Source organism: Brassica rapa, chromosome A03 (genome assembly GCF_000309985.2).
Source record: "Brassica rapa cultivar Chiifu-401-42 chromosome A03, CAAS_Brap_v3.01, whole genome shotgun sequence".
Taxonomy (NCBI): Eukaryota; Viridiplantae; Streptophyta; class Magnoliopsida; order Brassicales; family Brassicaceae; genus Brassica; species Brassica rapa.
In genome coordinates, this window is record NC_024797.2 from 31,913,089 (window position 1) to 31,935,887 (window position 22,799).

The 22,799-nt window shown below is 33.5% G+C and overlaps 4 protein-coding genes across 7 annotated transcripts; 2 read left to right on the top strand and 2 right to left on the bottom strand.

The window, feature by feature from the left end:
* Positions 1-4,559: 4,559 nt before the first annotated feature.
* On the bottom strand, positions 4,560-11,232 carry LOC103862467 (3-epi-6-deoxocathasterone 23-monooxygenase CYP90C1). The gene is made up of 9 exons (XM_009140171.3): positions 10,453-11,232; positions 8,948-9,272; positions 8,658-8,807; positions 8,274-8,549; positions 7,642-7,731; positions 7,411-7,489; positions 7,129-7,235; positions 6,897-7,027; positions 4,560-6,647 (listed from the first exon to the last, which is right to left on the bottom strand). Exons 1-9 carry the CDS (start codon positions 10,803-10,805, stop codon positions 6,530-6,532), a joined length of 1,629 nt encoding a protein of 542 aa, XP_009138419.1. The 5' UTR covers positions 10,806-11,232; the 3' UTR covers positions 4,560-6,529.
* A 4,187-nt stretch (positions 11,233-15,419) lies between these two features.
* On the top strand, positions 15,420-19,520 carry LOC103862468 (D-2-hydroxyglutarate dehydrogenase, mitochondrial). Of its 2 annotated transcripts, XM_009140172.3 has the most exons (16): positions 15,423-16,358; positions 16,451-16,791; positions 16,888-16,989; positions 17,099-17,146; positions 17,313-17,383; positions 17,464-17,582; positions 17,664-17,759; positions 17,832-17,941; positions 18,040-18,120; positions 18,189-18,286; positions 18,356-18,464; positions 18,536-18,641; positions 18,721-18,806; positions 18,884-19,009; positions 19,092-19,185; positions 19,293-19,520. In XM_009140172.3, exons 1-15 carry the CDS (start codon positions 15,965-15,967, stop codon positions 19,182-19,184), a joined length of 1,980 nt encoding a protein of 659 aa, XP_009138420.1. In that variant the 5' UTR covers positions 15,423-15,964; the 3' UTR covers position 19,185; positions 19,293-19,520. The 2 variants fall into 2 exon arrangements, with proteins under 2 accessions (XP_009138421.1, XP_009138420.1); XM_009140173.3 differs by lacking the exon at positions 17,099-17,146 and having other exon boundaries at positions 15,420-16,358.
* Positions 19,521-19,746: 226 nt separating this feature from the next.
* Positions 19,747-21,027, top strand: LOC103862470 (probable ubiquitin-conjugating enzyme E2 17). 2 transcript variants are annotated; one of them, XM_009140177.3, is made up of 5 exons: positions 19,747-20,028; positions 20,121-20,224; positions 20,317-20,483; positions 20,575-20,663; positions 20,766-21,027. In XM_009140177.3, the coding sequence occupies exons 1-5, from the start codon at positions 19,999-20,001 to the stop codon at positions 20,859-20,861; spliced, it is 486 nt and encodes a 161-aa protein (XP_009138425.1). In that variant the 5' UTR covers positions 19,747-19,998; the 3' UTR covers positions 20,862-21,027. The 2 variants fall into 2 exon arrangements, with proteins under 2 accessions (XP_009138425.1, XP_009138424.1); XM_009140176.3 differs by having other exon boundaries at positions 19,848-20,028; positions 20,575-21,027.
* LOC103862469 (50S ribosomal protein L7/L12) lies at positions 21,000-22,506 on the bottom strand. Of its 2 annotated transcripts, none has more exons than XM_033287596.1 (2): positions 21,908-22,506; positions 21,000-21,284 (listed from the first exon to the last, which is right to left on the bottom strand). In XM_033287596.1, exon 1 carries the CDS (start codon positions 22,429-22,431, stop codon positions 21,916-21,918), a length of 516 nt encoding a protein of 171 aa, XP_033143487.1. In that variant the 5' UTR covers positions 22,432-22,506; the 3' UTR covers positions 21,000-21,284; positions 21,908-21,915. The 2 variants fall into 2 exon arrangements, with proteins under 2 accessions (XP_033143487.1, XP_009138423.1); XM_009140175.3 differs by having other exon boundaries at positions 21,000-21,278; positions 21,908-22,502.
* Between the last annotated feature and the right edge of the window lie 293 nt (positions 22,507-22,799).

The following is a 22,799-nucleotide window of genomic DNA, read 5'->3' on the forward strand; positions in this document are numbered from 1 at the left end:
CATATTATCTAACAATGGCTAATTTTTACTACTTTAAACTAATGAAAACAAATTTTAAACTATATAGTTTATTTTAAAAATTAAATGTTTAATTATTTACTTTATAATATAAATCTATGAAGCGGAAAGTTTAATTTTTAAAAAACTTTCTAAATTTGTGAAATGTTAAATGAAAACGAAAACATGCGCGGTTACGCGGATCTCGAGATCTAGTTATGTATTAAATTGTTATATATACTTTTATAGTTTCATTAACGTATTTTTAGTTCAAAAAAAAAAAAAAAAAAAAAAAAAAAACGTATTTGAAAACAAGAAAAGAACTCATTAAATCACTGACGCCGAGGAATTGTAACATTTTTTAACCACTAGGTAAAGTGGAATCTCGGTCGGATCCTGACTGTTGATTTGGCGCCACGTTAATAGTTCGTTAGCCTTCGCGCCTTTGACTCTTCCTTGCGAGTTGCGACCCTTTTCATGTAGCTTTTTTCCCTTTTTATTAACTCTTTCTATTTGCTTTAAACCTTTTTTGTTTCTTTTTCCCCAAACTTTTCTACTGAAGAACTAAAAACTTTAAAGTTTAAACCAAGCAAGTTCAGCCATTTACAACATTATGGAAATATAGTGAGTTGTAATGATTAGTTATAAACATAATAATGCTTAGCACATGTTGTGATTACAACAAAATCTAATTACCGTAAGAGAAAAAAATCTACCGTTGTCCGTTGAGCTCATCATCTCAATCAAGTGATTGATTTTTCCTGTTGTTGATTGAATCTAAACTTTTGTAACGAAACTGTCGTGTGAATTATATATTCGGATCTTGCATTACATATGTATATATGTATGTTATTAATACTAGCACAACAGCATTTACGGACCACTAGCTAGTACATGCAATGTTACCAGTTGCCACACATTGCTTCACAAATAAGAATTCATCATTTACTACACGTGTTTCGTTCAATCATAGATAGTATATACCACACCAAAGGATGAAAAGTATTTTAATGTCAAAATAATTCATTTGATCGTGCATGTAAGTTAACACATTGTTCCACAGTCTGCACAAAACATTCTCTCATATAAATGAAACACAATCACTGATATATGCTATAATAACACCTTTCTTGTGCTTATGAGCCTAAGTGGAGTCATTATTATACCGCACGTTTACATATTTTTGCGGAATACTGCAACCCATTATCTTACTACATTTTCTCCTGTGATCCGTAACCAAACATACGTATTATTTTACAGTATCTCTAACATTTGATACTTGGCCATGAAAAAAAAACAAATGATACACGCAGACCATGCCGTTGAACATAGTAATAGAGACCTATGGTCTAATTGACTATGCAAAGAGACATATATAAGCACGTAGCAAAAATAACATCATTTTGATCAACATATTAGAGATATATACTAATACATTGATGCTCACCATTATTACTTGGTTTAACAAATGCAGTTTGCTTAATATAAAGTTAATTCTTCACAACCTTAAATATTTTCACGTACTATATACAGTAGAACATCTATACATTAATACTCGATAAATTAATAATTTCTATAAATTAATAAATTTTACCGGTCTCAACTTGGACCGGTTCAAAATTTGACAAAAAACGATAAAATAATAAGATAATATTTTTTTATAAAAACTATATGTAAATATATGGTCCCATTAAAATTATAAATTAATAGTTATATGTATACATATTTTATATAGTAAAAACCAGTTATTATATTATTTGTTTTTATATTCACAATGAAAGTATCTTTATATTCACTTAACACTTAATATATTTTTGATAAGATTTACTATTATTATATCTAAAACTACATTTAAGTTCTATGCAATATATATTATATACACCAAATAATATAATAAAATTAATATAAATGTCAAATTTCAAAAAATAACAATTAATTTCTACACACTAAATCAAATATTTTTCTTATCTTAGAATAAACATATCTTAAAATAAAAAAATCTAAATTTTTTTTTCTATAAATTAATATCTCTATAAATTAATAAAAATTTAAAGTCCCAACATTATTAATTTATAGAGGTTTTGCTGTAATCATCATTTGCCCGTTTGGTCGGCCTGTGATACAGATGTTGACTTTGATTGTAGAAGAATTAAAAAAAAAACTGAAAGAAGAATTTAATTTAAAATAAAAGTTTATGTACAATTAAAATTATAGGCCGAGAAATCTAATTCTTTCTCACCCAAAAATTACAAGGACATGTATATTACAGCAAAAAGTATGGAAAACATCGAAAAGAATTGCTCATCAAGATATTGTATGTGTGTGTGTGTGTTCTAGTCGAAAATTCAATTTCTTAAATCATTTTGCTTATAGGTTATGCATAATCTTAGAAAAATTTACACTATAAAACACATTTTCACTTTCAATTAACACATACAAACACTTTTTGCTGGTGACACACTTTCTTTATGTCCATTGTCTCTTATACCCCCAACTACCACTCACATCGTTCTTTCTTTTTCTAACTAAACCAATTTGTCTAATTATAAATAAAAACAAAAACAAAATACACAGCTATTTACTCTTATCTCTCCTATTTCGATGTTAAAATTCAAAATCACTTTCCTTGTTTCTTGAACCATATCTGCCACGATTCTCTTTCATCATCTCCCTCAAGTTGAAGAAGAACATGAAGAAAGTGATTTGCAGAAGCTTGTTTGATTTCAATTTTTCACTTTACTCTTATTCTGCTAATACTCCCGAGCCTCTCTGATTTTCCTTTTTCCTCTGTAAATTACGAACCATGGCCAAATCGAAGTCTAAGAAGAAAAGAAAGCTTCTTAGTCAACCAACTTCACAGAAGCTTGTCATCGGATTGTATTTCGTCTACCTTAACTTTTTTCTCCTTTCAATAGTTGTAGATAAGATCTATAATAGTGGCATATATGCAAATCTATTTTCTGGTTATCAGACCATACACCTTCGCCAAGAGTCGTCTATAGATCTATAATAGTAGCCTATACACGAGAGCTTGCTGTGTCCAAGCCATCGTAATCCTCCACCACAAGATTTATCGTCAAACCCACTTACCCAGCGTGTCCATGCTCTGATTGGTGTCGTGAATACCAAACCTTGTGATTAAAAGGAAACAGTCACTGTTTTTTTTGTAAAGAACAAAACTTTCAAGTTAAGGGTGAAATATGTTTGGACTTTAGATGCTGGAACATCCTCAGGTTCAGCTTTAAGCAGTCATTAAGTCTTACAAGTTTCTATCAATTTGTTAAGGTCTCTTTTAAAGGCGTCGAATCAGGGACTGGTGTTTTGAACATTTGTATGATTTGTCTACAAGCTTTGTCCACACAAATCTTTTCCACAAAAGTTTTTACATAAAATTTATAAAATTGAGATTTTTGTCCATAAAATTTTATACATTAAATGTCTCTGCCATATCAGTAGATATTTTGAATTTGTCCATCAAAAATGTATCTACAAAATACCAAAACACTATCCACAAAGCACATGTCCACGACTATTTCAAATGTGTCCATCAAAAATGTATCCACAAAAGTGTATCCACAAATATCAAAATACACAGTATAAAATTTAAATTTGATTTTTATAAATATTAAAATACAGATATACACATGGATATCAAAATATAATGAAAAAAATTAATAATTTATTTTATGTGTTTATATATTTATTTATATAGTAAGATATAAAATAATGACATATATAATATGTTGGAAAATTTAAAAAGTTACTTTTAGTATAAAATACTCTTGTTAGATATAAAGAGTCAAAAGAATACACACTCTCTCTCTCTCTCTTTTATTTTTGTACGTGCTTTCATTTTTTTTATGGCAAACGTGCTTTTCCAGCCATTGGATCTTCTTTTAAAATTTTATACTTGTGGCCATAATTAATTCTCACATGCTTTCATAACTCATACAAAAAACGAAGCCATGACAAAAAGCTCTGGTCCCATTAACTCAACCGAATCAAACAAAAAAAAAGAAAACTGTCTCGTTAGGTCAAACAAAGGGCATTTTGGTCCGAAAATTATTTTGGAAACCGGGAATGTACTCCTCCAACAAGAAGTGTCTTATACTGTCAAAAAAGAGAAAAATGTGTCTTAATTGGTAACGCACTCATAATCTTAAGGGAAATTGGGAGACGTAACTATAAGACAAGGCAAAATTAAGCATGTAACCATAACATCTAAGAGGCTATGATATTTATACAATATATACTATTTTGTCCTTCTTCACTTTCACCTTTCTTTTTCAATTAATTTTATAAGTTTAAAAATAACTAATTCGGAATTTTTATATATCTATAAAAAATATAGATTTTTTTTTGTATATAAAATGTTTTGAATTTTGTAAAACTAATATATATTTATAAAATTGAATATTTATAGTTATACTAAGGTTATGTTCTATTCTATTTTGAAATATAGAATATAATTATAATTATACAATCTCATTTTCTTTCATTTCTCTGTCCTCTCTTTTCTATCTGTCTCCTTATGTCCTTCCCTCTCCGCTTGCCTCGTTTCCTCTTTCTCTATATCTCTTTTTTTTTCTCTATAATATGTAATGTTAAAATAATATATTATTGTATTATATTCTATTAACGAAACATGGAGTAGAATTATAATTATTATATTTTTTCTTTTGCTCTTTCTCTCTCTCTTCCCCCATTCTCCCCTTCTATTTCTCCCTCCCTCCCCCCCCCCCCTTCCTCTCTCTCTCTCATATATAGTTTTTCACATACCATACTATATGGTCATCAAATATAGAATAACATTTTTTTTCTAATTTGTATTATAACAATCAAATATGCTTTTCATATGCTATAACATACATTTAAGCATTTATTTTACAACAATTATGTTCTTTCATATTAGACATTGTGTTTACTTTACTAAATATTACAAATAAATAATACCCAGAAACTAAATTCTTTTTTATAGTTATATTTTTTTTTCAAATGATCTATTCTATATTGACATTGTAAATAGAATAGTATCTAACTGTTATGTGACATACAAACGCTCACGCGCTACAGAGGAGTCTAACGTCTATTTATGTGATAAATAGACACACTTTCCAAGCCATGTGTATATTTTTAATTCTTTTCTCAATATGGTTATACCACAAATTCTCTCTAATCTTAACTTCGTCCTCATTTTTACTGTTTCATGGAAAATTTGATTTTTGTATAATCGCTTTATTTCTATTTAACAGAACGAAATAAATAAGTTTCTATCTTGATTTAGACAGTTAAAAAAAATATAAATAGAAGTTTCTTACTTGAATTCTTGATCCATCAACATAAGTTATAAAATCCAAAATACTATAGTGAAGAACTGGTTAGACATAAAGTGGACAATTATGGGGCATTGTAGGCTAACATTGGGCATTTAGGTCAAATGTATTAGGCCCAAATTCATAATTTATGCTTATCAATATGTCTTCCTTTCGAGGGTAAATTCCCAAATTCAGATCTTAGTATTGATGTGTTCTCATGTTTTCTTATTTCTAGGATAACTTATTTAAAGCTGTTTCATAGTGTGTAGTGTGTAAGATAACAGTTTAGTTTGATTCCTTCTCCATTATCCCGTCTCCAAAAACATTATTAAAACTAATTTAATCATTAGTTTGCTTATAATTACATTTAAATAATTATATTAATATAGTACAATTAAACATAACAGCACTAGAGTAGATCAATAAAACCCATCATAAGTAAACAAATAAATAAAAATTGGCAATGTCGAAGATGACATAAGAAAACTCCACAAATTGATAATAATAGAAATAATTATAAGGTGGGTCGAAGTACACAACATGCACGTGTATTCCCCATGGACATGTTTCGTCTTTCGTGCATGGCATTGTCCTTACTATGGCCGCAATAAATTTCAATCCGTTCTCATCACCACCCACCAAATTATACTCTTTTAATATCATATACTAGATACATAATACTTGCTACATATCTACACTTATATTATTGTATTGCATCGTCGGTTGAAGTAAAACATGCAGTTTCTTCGTCATCATAGAAATCGATAACAATTATTTATGCTATACATGAAAATTTGGCGATGACAAATAGACAATAACAAATTCTTGAAAACGGATACAGATCAAATTTCTAGAGCATAAAACAAGAAACTCGATAGAGATTTAACTAACTTAGACCACATGAGTAGGAACAATATTAGTTTACATACAATCCATACACATATAAATGAAATCATATCTCAAGTTGCGTTTGGCTCTAGTCCTATAAATAAAAGAGAAAGGGACAACCTAACCAACGCTTATAATTTGACATGACAAAATATACAAAATAATTAGAAACTCTCATCTTTGAGCCATCACTAGCTGTACGTATGGCTCTTTCTGCCTTACCCACCAATATTGTTTGCTTCTCTTCTTTGCTATTTTCCAAAATATATTTGTTTGCTTATCTGCCTCCTTTTGCCCAAACACTTTCGTTCTTTTCAAGGATCTATTATCTAATGATCTTCAACTGGGATATGAGAGGTTCTCTCGACGGGAGTCACTCGAATCGGAAGCCTCCGCTTCATCTTAACGGTTGGAAATGACACGATCTTGTCTTCCTCGGCTGTCCAGCTACAAGTATATCATTACAAATATATAGTTTCATCATCAGAATATATAGTAATATGGTATAATCAAAACACATAAATAGTACGTTTTGGTAAGAACGTAATTCTTTTTGTCGTCCACGACTTATACAGTTATACACATTACTGTATTTAAACATGGGATGTGACATGACACTAGTACAAACCACAAAAGTTACATGAGGAATTGATTTATTGCGAAACACTTGAAAATTTGAAGACATTATCGGTTTACCTGTATCGGGTTACGAGTTGGTGAAGAAAGATGGCGATTTCGAGCTTCGATAGTTCTAAACCAGGACATAGCCTTTGTCCACCACCAAAGGGTGTGAAGCAAACATTACTGTTTGCCGATCCATTAATTCTCTGCTTAAGAAGATAATTATTAGTAGGTGACATTCGTCGAACAACTAACTCATGATGTTTATAAATTATAAGGACATTAATGAGAGGAAATAGTCACGCACGTCCCATCTCCACGGATCGAATTGATAGGGATTCTCATAAATGTCTTCATCCATGTGAACCGATATGAATGATGCCAATACACACCATCCTTTTGGTATTAAGTAACCTGCCATTCACCCACCGAAATTTATACTATATGGTTATTCCAAAATCAGTGTTATCTACTAAATAGATCTAGTCCAAATAAGATAAGCATGTCGCTGCATTTGATTTGATTTCATTTCAATTAAAATGAAATACCTAATGGGTGATTTTATATAATGGTAACTGAACCTAATTACCTTTAATTTCTACATCTTTGAGAGCCTTCCTCCACACACCGTTAATGATATTAGCCATTCTCAACGTCTCATTGATCACCTGTTTGTGTTTCGAAAAGGGAAACAAGAAATTAAAATTTAGAAAACAAGAAGATTAACCTTTTGATCAACTTCATTGGTACTTTTCTATAGATAATCAGTAGTAGTAATTTATACAAAAAATGGTAACGTATTTTAATTAATGAAACTCACATTTTGAGTAAAAGAGAGAGACATATAGTCTGACCAGTTATATTCTTCTCCCGACTCCAATTTCCGCCTCTTCACATCCATATTCTCCTCCTTCAATTAATTAAAAAGAAATTAATCAAAAAATAAAAGCTTGAAACATCGACAAAATTAACAAACAAATCTAAAACAACTTTAACAACAAAAAAATCTGATAAAATATTGAAAAGGAAAGCTAACGCGTTTTGATTGAAACATTAATGAGAGAGTTGAAAACAAAGCGTTTTCCGTGACGCGAACGCTGTTTTGACACAATTCGTACAGACAGGCGTTAACTCAAATCGTCCTCTTCTGACAGCCATCCACTCCACTCTTTTTCAATCCTACGGTTAATATACTCTCACGTGTCTATTCCCTTCCACACGTGCGTGTGATCGTGTGTCTCGTCGAGAAGACTTTCGATAGTGACTTGACACGGACACAAGTCAAAACTCTTTTCTCTGGCCACACTGGCCCACACTATAATTCCCTCTCTAAAACTAAATCTTAGCCGTTAAAATCTCCTCAAATCGAATCTACGGTTCACATACGTCGGCAATTTGCATACAGAGACACACACGTGTGGGTGCTGTGTAAGTTTGTATATTAATACATACCACGAGTTTGGCTAGAGCGACGGGACTGTCACTTAGGAATTTGACAGCCAAGGTCATTGCCGTAGGCATCGTTTCCTCCCCGGGTATCATCATCTCTACGATCTTCCCGCTGACGAAATCCAACGGCTGAGATTGCTTATCTGAAGAAGCACCGTCACTAACGTCTCTTAGTAGCACATCCACTGCGTCATTCGCTGGAGAGTTCTTCCTCTCCGCAGTTGCCACTTGCCTCTCCTTCACAACCTTCTTAACTATCTTAATCAGCCTCTCTTTCGCCTGCATGATTAATTAGTTCAAGATAAATAAATATTAAACCCTAGCAAGTTACAAGCGAATATGACTAACAAAATAACAAAAATGTACGATTCAGTGATATACTCAGACCTTTAGGGATTTATAAAGTCTAGTTCCAGGGAAGTTGATGGGAATACAAATCAAACCCTTGATGAATTCTTCGAACTCAAGCTTGAGAATTTCTAAATCTTCACCACGGGATATGCTCATCAACAGTTTTACTAATATCTCAAACGTCATCTACGAAAAATAAAACATTATACGCTCAAAATGTTAGAAACATATATACTTAAACTCAGATAAACATAACATGTAATCTACAACATGTTACATGTGTGAATTGTAAAAAAAAAATATTAATCTGAGTCTTGTAAGAATACCTTTTTGATCTCGTCTTGGACATGAACCACGGGAAGCTGAGCCCAAGAATCTAAAGTGAGACCAACCGAGGCCTCAATGTCTCGAGTGATCCTCTCCTTGAGGTGAGGAGATCTAAAGAATGCGCCAATGATCGTGTGTAGCCTCTTTTGATGAGGTCCATTGATGCTGAGAATAGAGTTTTCTCCAAGTAGTTCGGTGATTGACTTAGGGTATGCAGGGACGAATGTGTTGCCATGGTTTTGGAGCACCACTTTGTTAACCTCTGCATCGGTTGATATTATGATTGGTGTCCCTATTATGTTCGTCTTGAACACCTTCCCGTACCTATATATATGGTTCACATGTAGAAAGATTTCGGTAAGAATTACTCATATGATATAACTAGTTAAACCAATAAAAACAAAATGCATCCTCTCCCACATCACTTGGTATGAACACTTTACGCGTTAAAAGTCACATGAAATATTATTAATTTTTAGTTACTGGTTGAAATATAGAATGGATATAAATACCTATGATTTTCTTGTTTGAAAAGATTTCTCGAAAACTAAAAAAAAACTGAACGAGATAAATGTATGAGTGGTAAGAAACTAATTCTTGGTTTCTATATATTTAGCAGGTATTCGTTGGTAAATCACTGGGAACTTTTTGTTTGTCAGTAAGAGTGTAAGGTATTTTTTAACACTGAAAATTCATTAATATTCATCAAAAGATTCAAGAGCAGGATACATATCTTTGAAGGTATTGAAGAGGTATTTGAGGACATATCTTTGAAAGTTTATCAGTATGCAGAAAATAATAATGAATAGCAGAAGAGCACAACATAGATGTTTAGTTTGTAATATATTATAATAATAACAAAGGAAAATAATATATAAAACAGAATAGATAAAGATGACACATGAAATGAAGTGAACTCAATCATAAAAAAAGAACAAGATCCTCTGCTAAAACTATTTTGCTGCTGTATATGGCCAAGAAGATGAAGACAGGTTGGTTTTGTCAGTCTTTTTATAATCTTTCAAATTATGTTATGTCCAAAAGTTTTAATTTATCTATTCGCACCCAAAGAGTTACTTGTATATAACAAATTCATTATCACTATTACACTATATGATCCCCTGTAACTTTTTTATCTTCCTAGAAATGAGATAAATCGATTGTAATTCAGTGGAGTTAATTAGGTGTTTTCATTTTTTATTTAATTCGAATAAATTGGTGTACATTGGAAAATTGATTTATAAGAATATACAAAAAGGAGAGAATCTTCACGAATCTAAATTCATAATGAAGCATTTAACTCAGTATTAAAAAAAAAACACTGGACTGATTACGCAGACAACACACATTTTGAATAGTCTATGAATCATTTTTTTTTCTTTTTGAAATCGTGTTTAAAAAAGGTTTAATCCAATTCTATTTTTAAAAATAAAAAATTAAAGGACTTGTTAGGAAAAATTATTTAAGAAAATCTGGTTGAAGGAATTAAAAGAAAAGGACTTACAAAGACTTTCGTTTGTCCATGAAGGTAACAGGCCTAGAAGAATATCCACAAGCAATAAAGGCTAGGGTTTCTCCGATCACCGGCCATCCTAAGCTTCCCTTCGGAATCATACCCTTCTTCGTCCCTTTCTCTTGTTCTTCATCTTCATCTCTTGTTTTCCATTTTGTTAAACGAATCCAGAGCCGTGAACGGAGAATAATTCCGGCCGTCAAAACCAAGAAACCAACGACCCAATAATCCATAAAATAAGATGGCCCAAAAAGATTACCGGAAAAGACTTGGATTATCGGAAAATACATAAACACGCACCAAAAGAAGCTAACCACGCCAAAGCACATGAAGCTATTGCACATGTATTGCGAATATAGCAAAAGAAATATGAAAAAAGGAGTAGATGATAGAGAATTAGGTTTCTCAAATCTCAAAGGCCATGCATGAAGAGAAAGTGAGAGAAACAAATATTTGTAGAGCTAAAGGTATGGTAATGTCATTTTCAATGGGTGCCGAAACAGAGGAATAAATGATATAAAATCCACTTTAAACCGCTTACATAGAATTTTTTTGTCAAGCTGTATATATCATTGTCTAATAAGTATATTTAAAATAACAACTAAAACAGTCAATCACTAAATATAATACTATGCAACTTTAAAAACAACCAAAACAGTTATTACTATTAATAATTGAAGTAACAATATCTACTTATTTATTGCTGTTTGATTAAATTATTAAACGTTCGCTTATAGTTTATGTTGAATTTTGAATTTCACATATTTTACTTTTGCTTTCTCGTATAAATGGTATAAAAACCACTAACTGAATCGTTACCACACAAATTGTTACTTTTTTTTTTTTTTTTTTTTTTTTTTTTTGAAACAACCACACAAATTGTTACTAAAAACATAACATATCAACAAAATCATTTTAAGAAACTTTCTAATAAATAATTTAAAATAGAAAATTTATAAAGATGACGTGCATGTATTTTAACTAGAGGAACCAGTTTTGTATTTCACAATTGGGTATTTACAATTGTAAAAAGTGTGATAATATCTAGAATAATTATTATCTGTCATAAATTTAAAATATAGCTATTGTGATTGAAAAGGATATTTCAACATTTAGATTACAGTTTAGATCCTCAATACATACATTAAAAAGTTATTTAGTATAAAATATTATGGATTAAATTAGATTAAGAACTGAAACTAACTAAAACAATATGACACTTCTATAATTTCATATTGAGTTAGATAATTAAATTAATAATCAGTAAATTACAAGGAAACTAATTTAGACATTTACACATAAGATTTTGTTATTGATATATCTTATCATGTTTCACTATAGTGTTGGTATATAATTTTAGTTTCCATTTATTACTTAAGTGACTAAAGTAATTATACTATAAAATGATTATCATTTTTAATTTGATATATTTCTAAAAATCATACATTATATATATTTATGTATGAAATAACACATATCTAGTTATTACTATGGAAATTATTTCTTATGATAACTTTGCATTTTGAACACAAAGTAATAAATATTGTGAACACAAAGTAATAATTACTATGTGAAATAAATAAGAGATTTATATTATATTTAGTAGTAATAAGTCTTAAACAAATTTTGGATGTTTTTTCATTGTTTCTGCTTTTGTTGTTTTGCAGACAAGAAGCTTAGATGTTAACTGGGACCTTACAATTTAAGGGTTTAGTTTCGTTTAGGATTTTAAAATTTACATAAAAATTATAAAATATTAATATTTGTAGTGTAATAATTTATAGACATTTTATTTATTTTATTTAAAATGAAACCCTAGATCTGTTGTAGATTTTTTTCAAAAAAGCCCGAGAGAGAAAAAGGCGAGCGAGAGAGACTTAACGCGTGAGTTCCGTCGACCGGCGCGTGGTGGCTCGTTCAGCACCGCCGCCGGTCACAATCTCGGTATTTCTTCCTCTGTGTGGTTCTAGTTTGGTTTGTGACTGTGACTGTGACTCAATTTTGAGAGATGTGCTTCAATCAAATCAATGAAACCCTAGATCTGTTGTAGATTTTTGATAAAAGCTCCGGATCTGATGATTCACGGTGTGGTTTAGTCACAAGGCTTTTGTTTAGAAATCTGTGCTTGGATTTGGTGAATTTTGTTGTGTTGCATATCTCTGGATTTCTTGTGTGGCTCTCTCCTTTTCAGTTTTAATCTAAGTGGGTGGAGTTTGTCGTGGATTCCTCTGATCCGTCTTTATGCCATTCGTGGTCTGTGCTCTTGGTGCTCCGGATTAGGTGGGCTTGGCTCCTAGTTGCTGGTTCAGATCTTGTGGAGATTTGATTTTGGTGTGGCTTCATTACTTGGCGTTTCTCAGTCTTGTACGACTCATCTGTTTCCGGAGGTTGATTGAATCTGAAGGTTCTCCCTTACCGGTTTGTGAAGCTTGTGTTACTTGGTTCTTGAGGTGTATCCTCGTTGTACTAGGAGGGAGTGGTTTTACGGTGGTTTGGCCAGGGGCATTCCCGTTTAACAACTTTCATAGACTCTCTATCATTTAGATTTCTCTGTTTTGTTGAGCGTGCTATCAGTGGTCCATGAGTCTTGTTACTCAGCTTAAAATGTTGGTTTGTAAGTGCCCTGGTTTGTTATTGTTTGGGCTTCTGTTGCCCTTTATGGGTTCTTGGTTCCGGAGACATTGTGTTGTCTGTCGGATTAGCTAACCACGGCATATCTTCGTCCGTTGGTCATGTATGTTTCATCGTTTGATAATATAATCACTTGAAGGGAAAAAAAAAAAAAACGGCCAAGTGAATAGAAGTGGAGTTGGACCTGGGCGTAATACCAATACTCTTGTAATACAATTAATCTAAGAGAGCAAAGAAAATAAATGTTGTGGTTTGTAATGGAGGAATAAATGAGGGGACATAAACTAGGAGCGGCTATTGCGCCACGCTTAGGCCGTTTTGTCTCGTCTCATTTTTAGACATCAGATAGCTACTTCTCACCCCACCCAATTCTCTTCTATCTAATTATTTATTGCTTTCATTATTCGTTTACTTTTAGAAAATAAAATCATTGTTTTTTTTATTTTAGTCGAACTATTAGCAACATAGAACATGTTAGTATTTGATTTAAACTCTGCTCTAGACACCTTTTAAGTTTTAACTGATGAACTTATTAGTCGTTTATATATGATATATGCAATTTGTTTTGGTTGTGCATGCTATTATTATGTTTAGATCTCAACAACATCAACATGATCCACTTCCCCGGACCACATTGTTTATTTAACCAAGCATACATGATCAAAGCAACTAAAGATCGATCAGAAGAAGAAAAGATCACCCAATGCATTGAAAGAATAAAATGATTTGCGCAACTCAAGATCTACTTTTAGATTTTGAAACAATGATGAACATAAGTTCACCGATTAGTACATGATAACAAATCATGACAACCACAGAAAATGATAATGTATGCTAATCAGTGCCACTAAACTAGTACTAGTGTTATTATGTACCCGCACTTCTTATTAAATACTTAAACTAAACTATACTTTGGAATACTTAATCCAACTTTGTAGTTGGGGGTTGTGATTACTACCACATGTCACAGGAGCTTATTAGACTTCATATTTAAGACTCACATATTAATTAATCGAATATATGTCTGATAGAAAGCCGAGGTACACACATGTTTAATGAAAAGGTCGGTCCACAATTAATTAATTAGAAAGCTTTCTGCCTAATGCGTGTATTATATACTTACTTGACCCCAACTTGTAACAACACTTGTACCCAAAAAAAACTTGTAACTAACAACACAAAGCATGTGACATGAAAACCACTTCTGAAAATAAAAATGGCCTAGTAATATAGGCTGTGTTATTATTATCTTGATACCTATAGCCTAGACTCCACAGATAATTTAAAAATGTATCGAGCTGTGAACCTTTAATTACTCTACTCAGTATATTCATTGCTATTAACAGAGTCGCTTAAAAACAAAGTGAAGTATGGATTGAGGAGATAGATAAATGAGGATTCGTTTTCAGTGTCCTTTGAGAAATAGTAATGCATTTTGCATTTGAACTCGATTTTGCAATTTGCATTTGGTATAGTTCTTGTATGGATCAGAACAATATGACTGTTTCTTCTTTCTTCAGTGGTGTTTCGTTTGTCGGCTGCAATAAAATAAAAGGATGTGGAAACAAAGCATAGTAGAAAGAAACACAAAAACAAGATTGACTTGTCACCTTCAAATCAACCATTTGGTGATTTTGAAAAAAATAAAATCATTTCTCATTAATGTATATGTTTTTTTGGAATGATTATGATTTTGGATTCGTGGATCCATACATCCTTTAAGATGAAATTCAGATGATATACATTATTATTCTGGATAGTAGATTTTTTTTCCAATGATATTTAAGTACTCCATCCGTTTCACAATACATGATATTTTGTTTTGATGCACAAATACTAAAAAATTTATTTTCCTCTAAAAAGTAACTTTGAAAATATATTTTAAAAATCATTCAACCAATTATAAAAATGACTGCAAAATCTGATTGGTTACATAGTTTTCAGAATAGTTAAAAATAATATCAAAATATCAAAACATCATCTATTTTGAAACAAAAAACATCTTCTAAAACATACATCTATTACGAAACGGAGGAAATATATAACTTGTAATTTTTTTTACTAAACAATCTAAAATTTGTAACCATAGACCAACTGATGGTTGGTTATTATTGAATATGACATTTCTCAATCTTTCTCAATCCTTTTTGATTTTTTTTTGTTGGTTTACAAACCAGTGAGATTCCCATGTAAAACAATTGATTTGGATAAACTATAAAACGTATACGTAAATGAAAACAAACAAAACAAAAGTTGAACGTGCACAAGACGCAACAACAGCATGGACACCAACATCATGAAACAAGGACAGTTTCCTAATCACTAGAGCTTCTCCATCCACAGATGCTCTCGTCGATTTCTCAAATCCGAACCTCTACAAAAATCCCCCAATCTCAGGATTACTCTTCATATCAACACCATCAAGAAGACACTCTTTATCAAACAGAGGCTTTCTCCAGTATAATAATACGAATCTTTTTTAACAAGATCCAAGTAAGCTTCACTAGTGTATTCTCTTTCACACCAGACTCACATAGCTCCTAAACTTCACGACATATGGTCTATGGACTCTACATGACGTGACCGCTCTCTCCCTCTTGTAAACGGAACAATGCAGAAGAAAACACACATATGTTGTTGCACTTGCAGCCAGCCTCTCACAACGGATGCAAAAGCCGTAACAGTGTTCTTGGAGAGGGGTTGTGTCTGCGTGAGTCTCTTCTGAGTGTTGACACCTTTCTGTTCATAGTCTACCTCTTACAATAGCCTCGAAAGGTTTCTATACGAAACGTCGGAGTCTGGTGGTGCGTATAAGAGCAAGATATAGAAACGTATAAACATAAGCGCTAAGCACAATCATCGTTCAACAGTAATGGCATGTAAAGTTACAGAATTTGGAGCGGTAAGAGAAGTGTGGGCTGGCTTCAGCTTGGGTCATGAGACTTACTGCAGTTTGAGAAACAGAGTAGATTCTACAAAAACGCAGCGTTTCGTTATTGGATGTCAACAAGAAAACGCAGCGTTTCCTTATCCAGATACAGGGGTGATATTGACATTTCAATTAAGTCTCCTCTTTCTAGTTGTTGTCGAACTAATAACGAACATTTTTTTTGGTAAGAGAGAATTAGACGTAAGTGCAGGAGGAAGGAAAAGAATAATGATGATGATCCGTAGATGGAGAAGATCAGGAGATTTCTTAAGATCTGCATGTAAATCTCTAACTAGCCTCCGACAAAAACATAACTCAATGTCTCCTTCTGTTTCAGGTTCGGTTTTTTTTTCCGATTTTACTTTCTTTAAATTTAATTACACCTGGAAATTAAAAAAAAAAAGATTGAAACTTTGGGATTGGATTTAGGATTTGTGAATCGTTACGAGTCAAAAGGAAAGACCTTTGAGTCAAATGCTTGGAATGATCATAACAGAGAGCTTGATCATCATTCATGTGTTGGTGGAAACTTATGGATGATGCAACAGTATAAATCATTTGGTTCATCATCATCATCAGCATCAAAACTCCAGAGAAACCCATTGTTTTCTTCGTTAGAACCGAGAGATGTTAGCTTCTTCAATGAGATACTGGGTGGTGAAAAGTATGTGGTTCAAGATGAAGAGAGGCTTGAGACTGCTAATACAGACTGGATGCATAAGTACAGAGGATCCAGTAAGCTGATGCTCTTGCCCAAGAACACTGAAGAGGTCTGTCTTGTTTTGTTTTTATTTTTTCCAATGACTTTGTGTGTTTGGATTGTGATGAACATTTGTGTTGAAGATAGATTTATGTTTTTGTTGCAGGTCTCTCAGATACTTAAGTACTGTGATTCTAGGAGTTTAGCTGTTGTTCCTCAAGGAGGAAACACCGGTCTTGTTGGTGGAAGTGTCCCTGTCTTTGATGAGGTTCTTCTACACCTTCTTTTTCTTCTACACATTGATTTGTGTTGATAAAAAAATGTTGGATTAGTTGATTCTAGCAGAAGTGAAATTAGGATTTGTCTCATCTTTGCAGGTGATCATCAATGTTGGCTTGATGAATAAAGTCTTGTCCTTTGATGAGGTAATTAGCAATCTTATATTCAAAACAGCAGCTGCTCCTCTTTCTTTTCTTTTTAAAAGTGTCAGTTGCTACATAGTGCAGCAGATTCTATTAGATACAGAAAAAATATTACCTAAAGAGTAATGTAACTACATGCTTGGTGATGGTATGATGATCTATACTTCAGGTTAGTGGCGTCTTGGTGTGTGAAGCAGGATGCATTTTGGAAAATCTGGCAACTTTCCTTGACACAAAAGGGTAATAGAAGAGAAGAGTGTTTTTGTTTATTACTTAAAATTGCTCGGTTAGCAGCAAACATAGATTTATGTTTCCTCTAGTTTTGTAATGCCACTAGACTTAGGTGCAAAAGGAAGCTGTCATATAGGTGGAAACGTTTCAACTAACGCTGGTGGCTTGCGCCTTATCCGTTACGGCTCACTTCACGGAACCGTATTGGGTAATAATCAATTTATAGTCCTAGTCACTCTATACTTTTTGGATCTCATCTTCATTGTTTTTCACGTTCTTACCATCTCAGGTCTGGAAGCTGTCACAGCAAATGGCAATGTCCTTGATATGCTTGGAACTTTACGCAAAGACAACACTGGATACGACTTAAAGCATTTGTTTATCGGTAGGTCTCATCATGACCTTGTGCTTATACAGTCACTTCATTAACAAAAAGAGACTTATAACTATCTCACAGGTAGTGAAGGATCACTTGGTATTGTGACTAAAGTTTCTATACTCACACAACCAAAGATGTCTTCTGTAAATCTAGCCTTCATCGCTTGCAAAGATTTTCTCAGCTGCCAGGTTTTGATCTTCTTTACACTTGTAATCAGATTCTCTTTACTATAAGGAGATGACGTGTGTGAACTATTGTCTCTTATTATGTTATTCCCTTTTCTCAGAAACTTCTTGTTGAAGCAAAGAGAAATCTTGGAGAGATACTGTCCGCTTTCGAGTTTCTTGATAACAACTCCATGGATTTGGTAAAGCTTTTACTAACTGTTTGCATTAGTCTATGATTTTTTTTGCTAAACCGATATTCATTTGACAGGTACTGAACCACTTAGACGGTGTCCGTAATCCAGTTTCCTCTTCAGGGAACTTTTATATTTTGATAGAGACAACAGGAAGTGGTGAAACTTATGACAGGTAAAATGAATTTGTAATTAAATCACTTTAGAGAGTTTGGCCTTGTCTGATTCAAAAAAACTAATGCAGGGAGAAGCTTGAAGCGTTCCTTTTAAAGTCACTGGAACAAGGTTTAGTCTCTGATGGTGTAATAGCTCAAGACATAAACCAAGCATCCTCGTTTTGGCGCATACGAGAGGTACACACTTTAGTATTATCTAATCTTGATGTTACACAGACGTATAGTGTCATATATATTTTACGTTGCAGGGTATAACAGAGGCGTTACAAAAAGCAGGAGCTTTTTACAAGTATGACTTATCCTTACCTGTTGAAGAGATTTACAACATTGTCAACGACCTTAGAGGGAGATTAGGTAAAGATACATATCACTGCATTGTTTCCTAATAACTTTAAAAACTGAAGATTGTAACCAACCCATGCATATGCTTCAGGTGACTTGGCAAATGTTATGGGATATGGTCACCTTGGAGACGGTAATCTTCATTTAAACATATCAGCCTCGGAATATAACGATAAGGCAAGTCCAAATATTGATGTAAAACATTTGAAGATGTCTTCCAAAGTAATTAACTTCCTTTCACTCTTTCTTTGCAGCTTTTAGGTTTGATAGAACCGTATGTCTACGAGTGGACATCAAAGCACCGTGGAAGCATCAGTGCAGAACATGGATTAGGTGTGATGAAAGCTAATGAAATCTTCTACAGCAAATCACCAGAAACTGTGAGCTAACAAAACAACAAATGGAACCAACATATCTATAGAGCTTTGATTCTGTTCTTTAAAGGGTTATAATGTTTTGCAGGTTGCATTAATGGTATCCATCAAAAAGTTGCTGGACCCTAAGGGGATTCTCAATCCATACAAAGTTCTTCCTCACTCTTTCTTCTCTCCCTAAGGTAAATGCTTTATAATGATGCACCGAAATTATTGAAAGCACCTAAGAGGAATCAATCACCTTTTAGTTTTGGGAATCATTGACATTCTTTTTTAAAATAAATGCAAGGTGGGGATGAGAGATGATTCTTTAAAAAGAAGAAAATGGGAATAAGATGAGGAGCCCAAGTTTGAGCAGTGTGATTGATGCAAAGGAACAATATAAGCAAGTGTTGATTAAAAACTCACTTAAACTCACTAAAGTGTATATATGCTTGTTCCATGTTGTTGTCACTGTGTCTTAATATCTTATTATCATGGATAAGAAAGAATAAAAAACCTATTGAGCTTACGTGTACTACAAGTTTGCAGTGTATTTAGACCAAAAACTCGAAAGAGAAGAATCTATCATCATAATCTTCAAGAATCTATAATAGGTCTTACAGAAACAAGATTAGTCTAAAGATCTTATCGGACCAGCTTTAATTGGATCGGAGTAAACCGGAAAAAAAGGTCTCTCTACTTTAGGAAATAAAGGTTTTTCTGAATTTAGATTTTTGGAATGTTTAATGATTATATTCCAAACTGATCGTGATCGTGAGAGTAGTAGCAAAAGCGTGTAAAGATTCGGTTTCTCCAGCACCAATGGAAAGACATGACAGAAACGACTTGGGTTTGATGACTGGACATAGATGCTATGCTTTAAGCACAAGTTGAAGGTGATAAGACACTATAAAAAGCTCATGGATATTGGCTAAGGAGACAAACACACACCCACAATCTTCTTTCTCTGCATTTACACTCACAGACTCACTGTTAATAACTTTAAAAGACAAATGACAACTTCATCTGAATCAACTCGCAAGGTTGGTTTGTTGCTTCTTTAACTGTATCTAATAAGTTTTTTTTGTTATATCTTCTTTGTCTTGATCATGTCTCTGTTTTCCATTTTGTTTAGGGTCTGACCAAGATTGCCACAAATAGACTTCAGAAAGAGTTCATGGAGTGGCAGACTAACCCTCCTGCTGGTTTCAAGCACAGAGTCTCTGATAATCTCCAACGGTAAAAATAGCTTTATATACCCATTTTTTATCGTCTTTTCCTTAATATCGAAAAATTGATGATGTAAAAGTGTAAATTTTGGTGTAAAAAAGATGGACTATTGAAGTGAAGGGAGCTCCAGGAACTCTTTATGCCAATGAAACTTACCAACTTCAAGTGGAATTTCCTGAGCATTATCCTATGGAAGCTCCACAGGTTATCTTTCAGCATCCAGCTCCACTCCATCCTCATGTTTACAGCAACGGTCACATTTGCTTGGGTAAGAAACAAACACAATGACTCACTCCTGTGTTTTGCCCTATCTTTCAAAGTCTGATAACATGAGATTCTGTGTATTTTTGGTGATGCAGATGTTTTGTATGGTTCATGGTCGCCTGCAATGAGACTAAGTTCAATCTGTCTTAGCATTCTCTCAATGCTCTCAAGCTCTGCTGTGAAGGTTTGTCGTGTGTTTGTCCTTTCTCTTCTTTCTTTGGCTTTGTATGGTATGGTTCATAGTCTTCTTATGACGTTTCTTATTCTCTTATGCTCATTCTTGCAGCAAAGGCCGAAAGACAACGACCACTATTTGAAAAACTGCAAAAATGGTAGATCTCCAAAGGAAACAAGGTGGCGGTTCCATGACGATAAAGCATAACACCTCCTATAAGTGTGGTGTCCTTTAATGTTGTAATTAGTAACTAATTGTATGTCGAGTTCTTGGCCTGTTTTTATCTTCAAAACAAGAACAGTTTCTCTCGTTTAATCACACAGAAAGCTTGTGCACAAAACTATAAAGTCAAGAAATAACATAATTTATTTATGAAGTCTGAATCTTCTGTTGAAAAGAGATCATCCACGACTGCGCACAGTACAAACCAAGAAATGATAGAACTATTGCTCCTAAAAGCCTTCGTGAATTTAATCGGCTGAAGGCAAAAATGTGTGTGTCTAACTCTCTAAAGAAAAAAGCTCATGAGACAGTTCCATGACATCTTACATTCGTAATAAACACTTGAAGGACTACTCAGTAGAACTGAAGCTTCATCTGTTCCTTGTTCCATTTTAACAACACCTGCAGCCAAAGTCTCAAACTTTAGCATGTGATTTAAGGACTAAACTGGTGCAACGGAATCATACAAATGCTAGAGTATCTAATACCAATAGTCGTCTCTAGACAAATCTAGTAACATGCTACGTGCTACACCAATGGACTATAAATACTATTCTACCAGCTGTTCCTCAAGATTACTTCAATCCAAAACCTTATGTTTGAGCGAGCAGAAGAAACTTCAAAAGCCCCTCATGAAACTCAGTATAAATCCCAGAACCAAAGTTCCATATAAAAATAAGCAAACAACTTTACGCAAAACTCAGAATCAAACATACTGTTCCTTATCAATTCCAAGACTTAATAGCTACTACAATGCAACAAACTCCATATACAAGACTGCTCACAAGCAGGGCTAACGTTCCATAGAAGAAAAAAGCAAACAACTTTATGCAAACCCAGAATCAAACATACTATTCCTTATCAATTCCAAGACTTCTCAACAAAAATCAATACACAAGACTGCTCACAAGCAGAGCTTACGTCCCATAGTAAAAAAGCAAACAACTTTACGCAAACCCAGAATCAACATTACTCGTCCTTATCAATTCCAAGACTTAACATTGCTCACAATCAGAGATAAGAAAGAGTACCTAAAAGGTCACTCCATATCAACTTTGGCTCCAACAGCCTTCAACTTCTCTATAATCTTCTCAGCTTCCTCCTTACTAACTCCCTTCTTCAGCAACGTAGGCGCTTTCTCCACCAAGTCCTTAGCCTCCTTCAACCCCAAATCCGTAACCGACCTAACTTCCTTAATCACTTTAATCTTCGACGCCGATTCAAACCCTTGCAGCATCACGTCGAACGCCGTCTTCGCCTCCGCCTTCTTCTTCTCCTCCCCCTTCCCAGCCGCCGCAGCTCCGGGACCACCTCCTCCTCCAGATCCCGGAAACGCCATCGCCGCCATCACGGGCATATCGGAGACGCCAAGCTTCTTCCTGAGGAGCTCGGTGAGGTCCATTGTCTCCAGGAGCGTGAGGTTGGAGAGCTCGGTTACGATTTTGGAGACATTTTCCGATTGCGACGAGTAGCTCCGACGGGATTGGATCGGGTGTGACTGGATGGATCTCAAACCTCGCGAGAGATGAGAGGAGATGATTCGTAGGTTTCGCATAGTTAGTTAGTTTACCTCCTTCTTCTCTCTAGCAAGCTGGAGAATTCATTTGAAGTGAGGGAGAAAGTATAAACCCTAACTAACCGAAAGTCATTTAACTGGGCCGTTATGGGCCTTTTATTATAGAGAGTATTTTGATTATTTAGGCCCAAAACAGCAGTTTTACATTCATATTCAATGTTTCCATATAATAACAGGAGACATCGGATAAAATTGGAACAATACGGAGAAAAAAATTAACATCATAAAATAACAGTAATTACTCTAAAATATTAATGGTCTAAATCGGTTGGTTCATTTGCATAACTAAATATTTATTAATGTTTTTTTTTTGTCGACGCCTATCTTCTAAGAGAGTTTGGGACTAG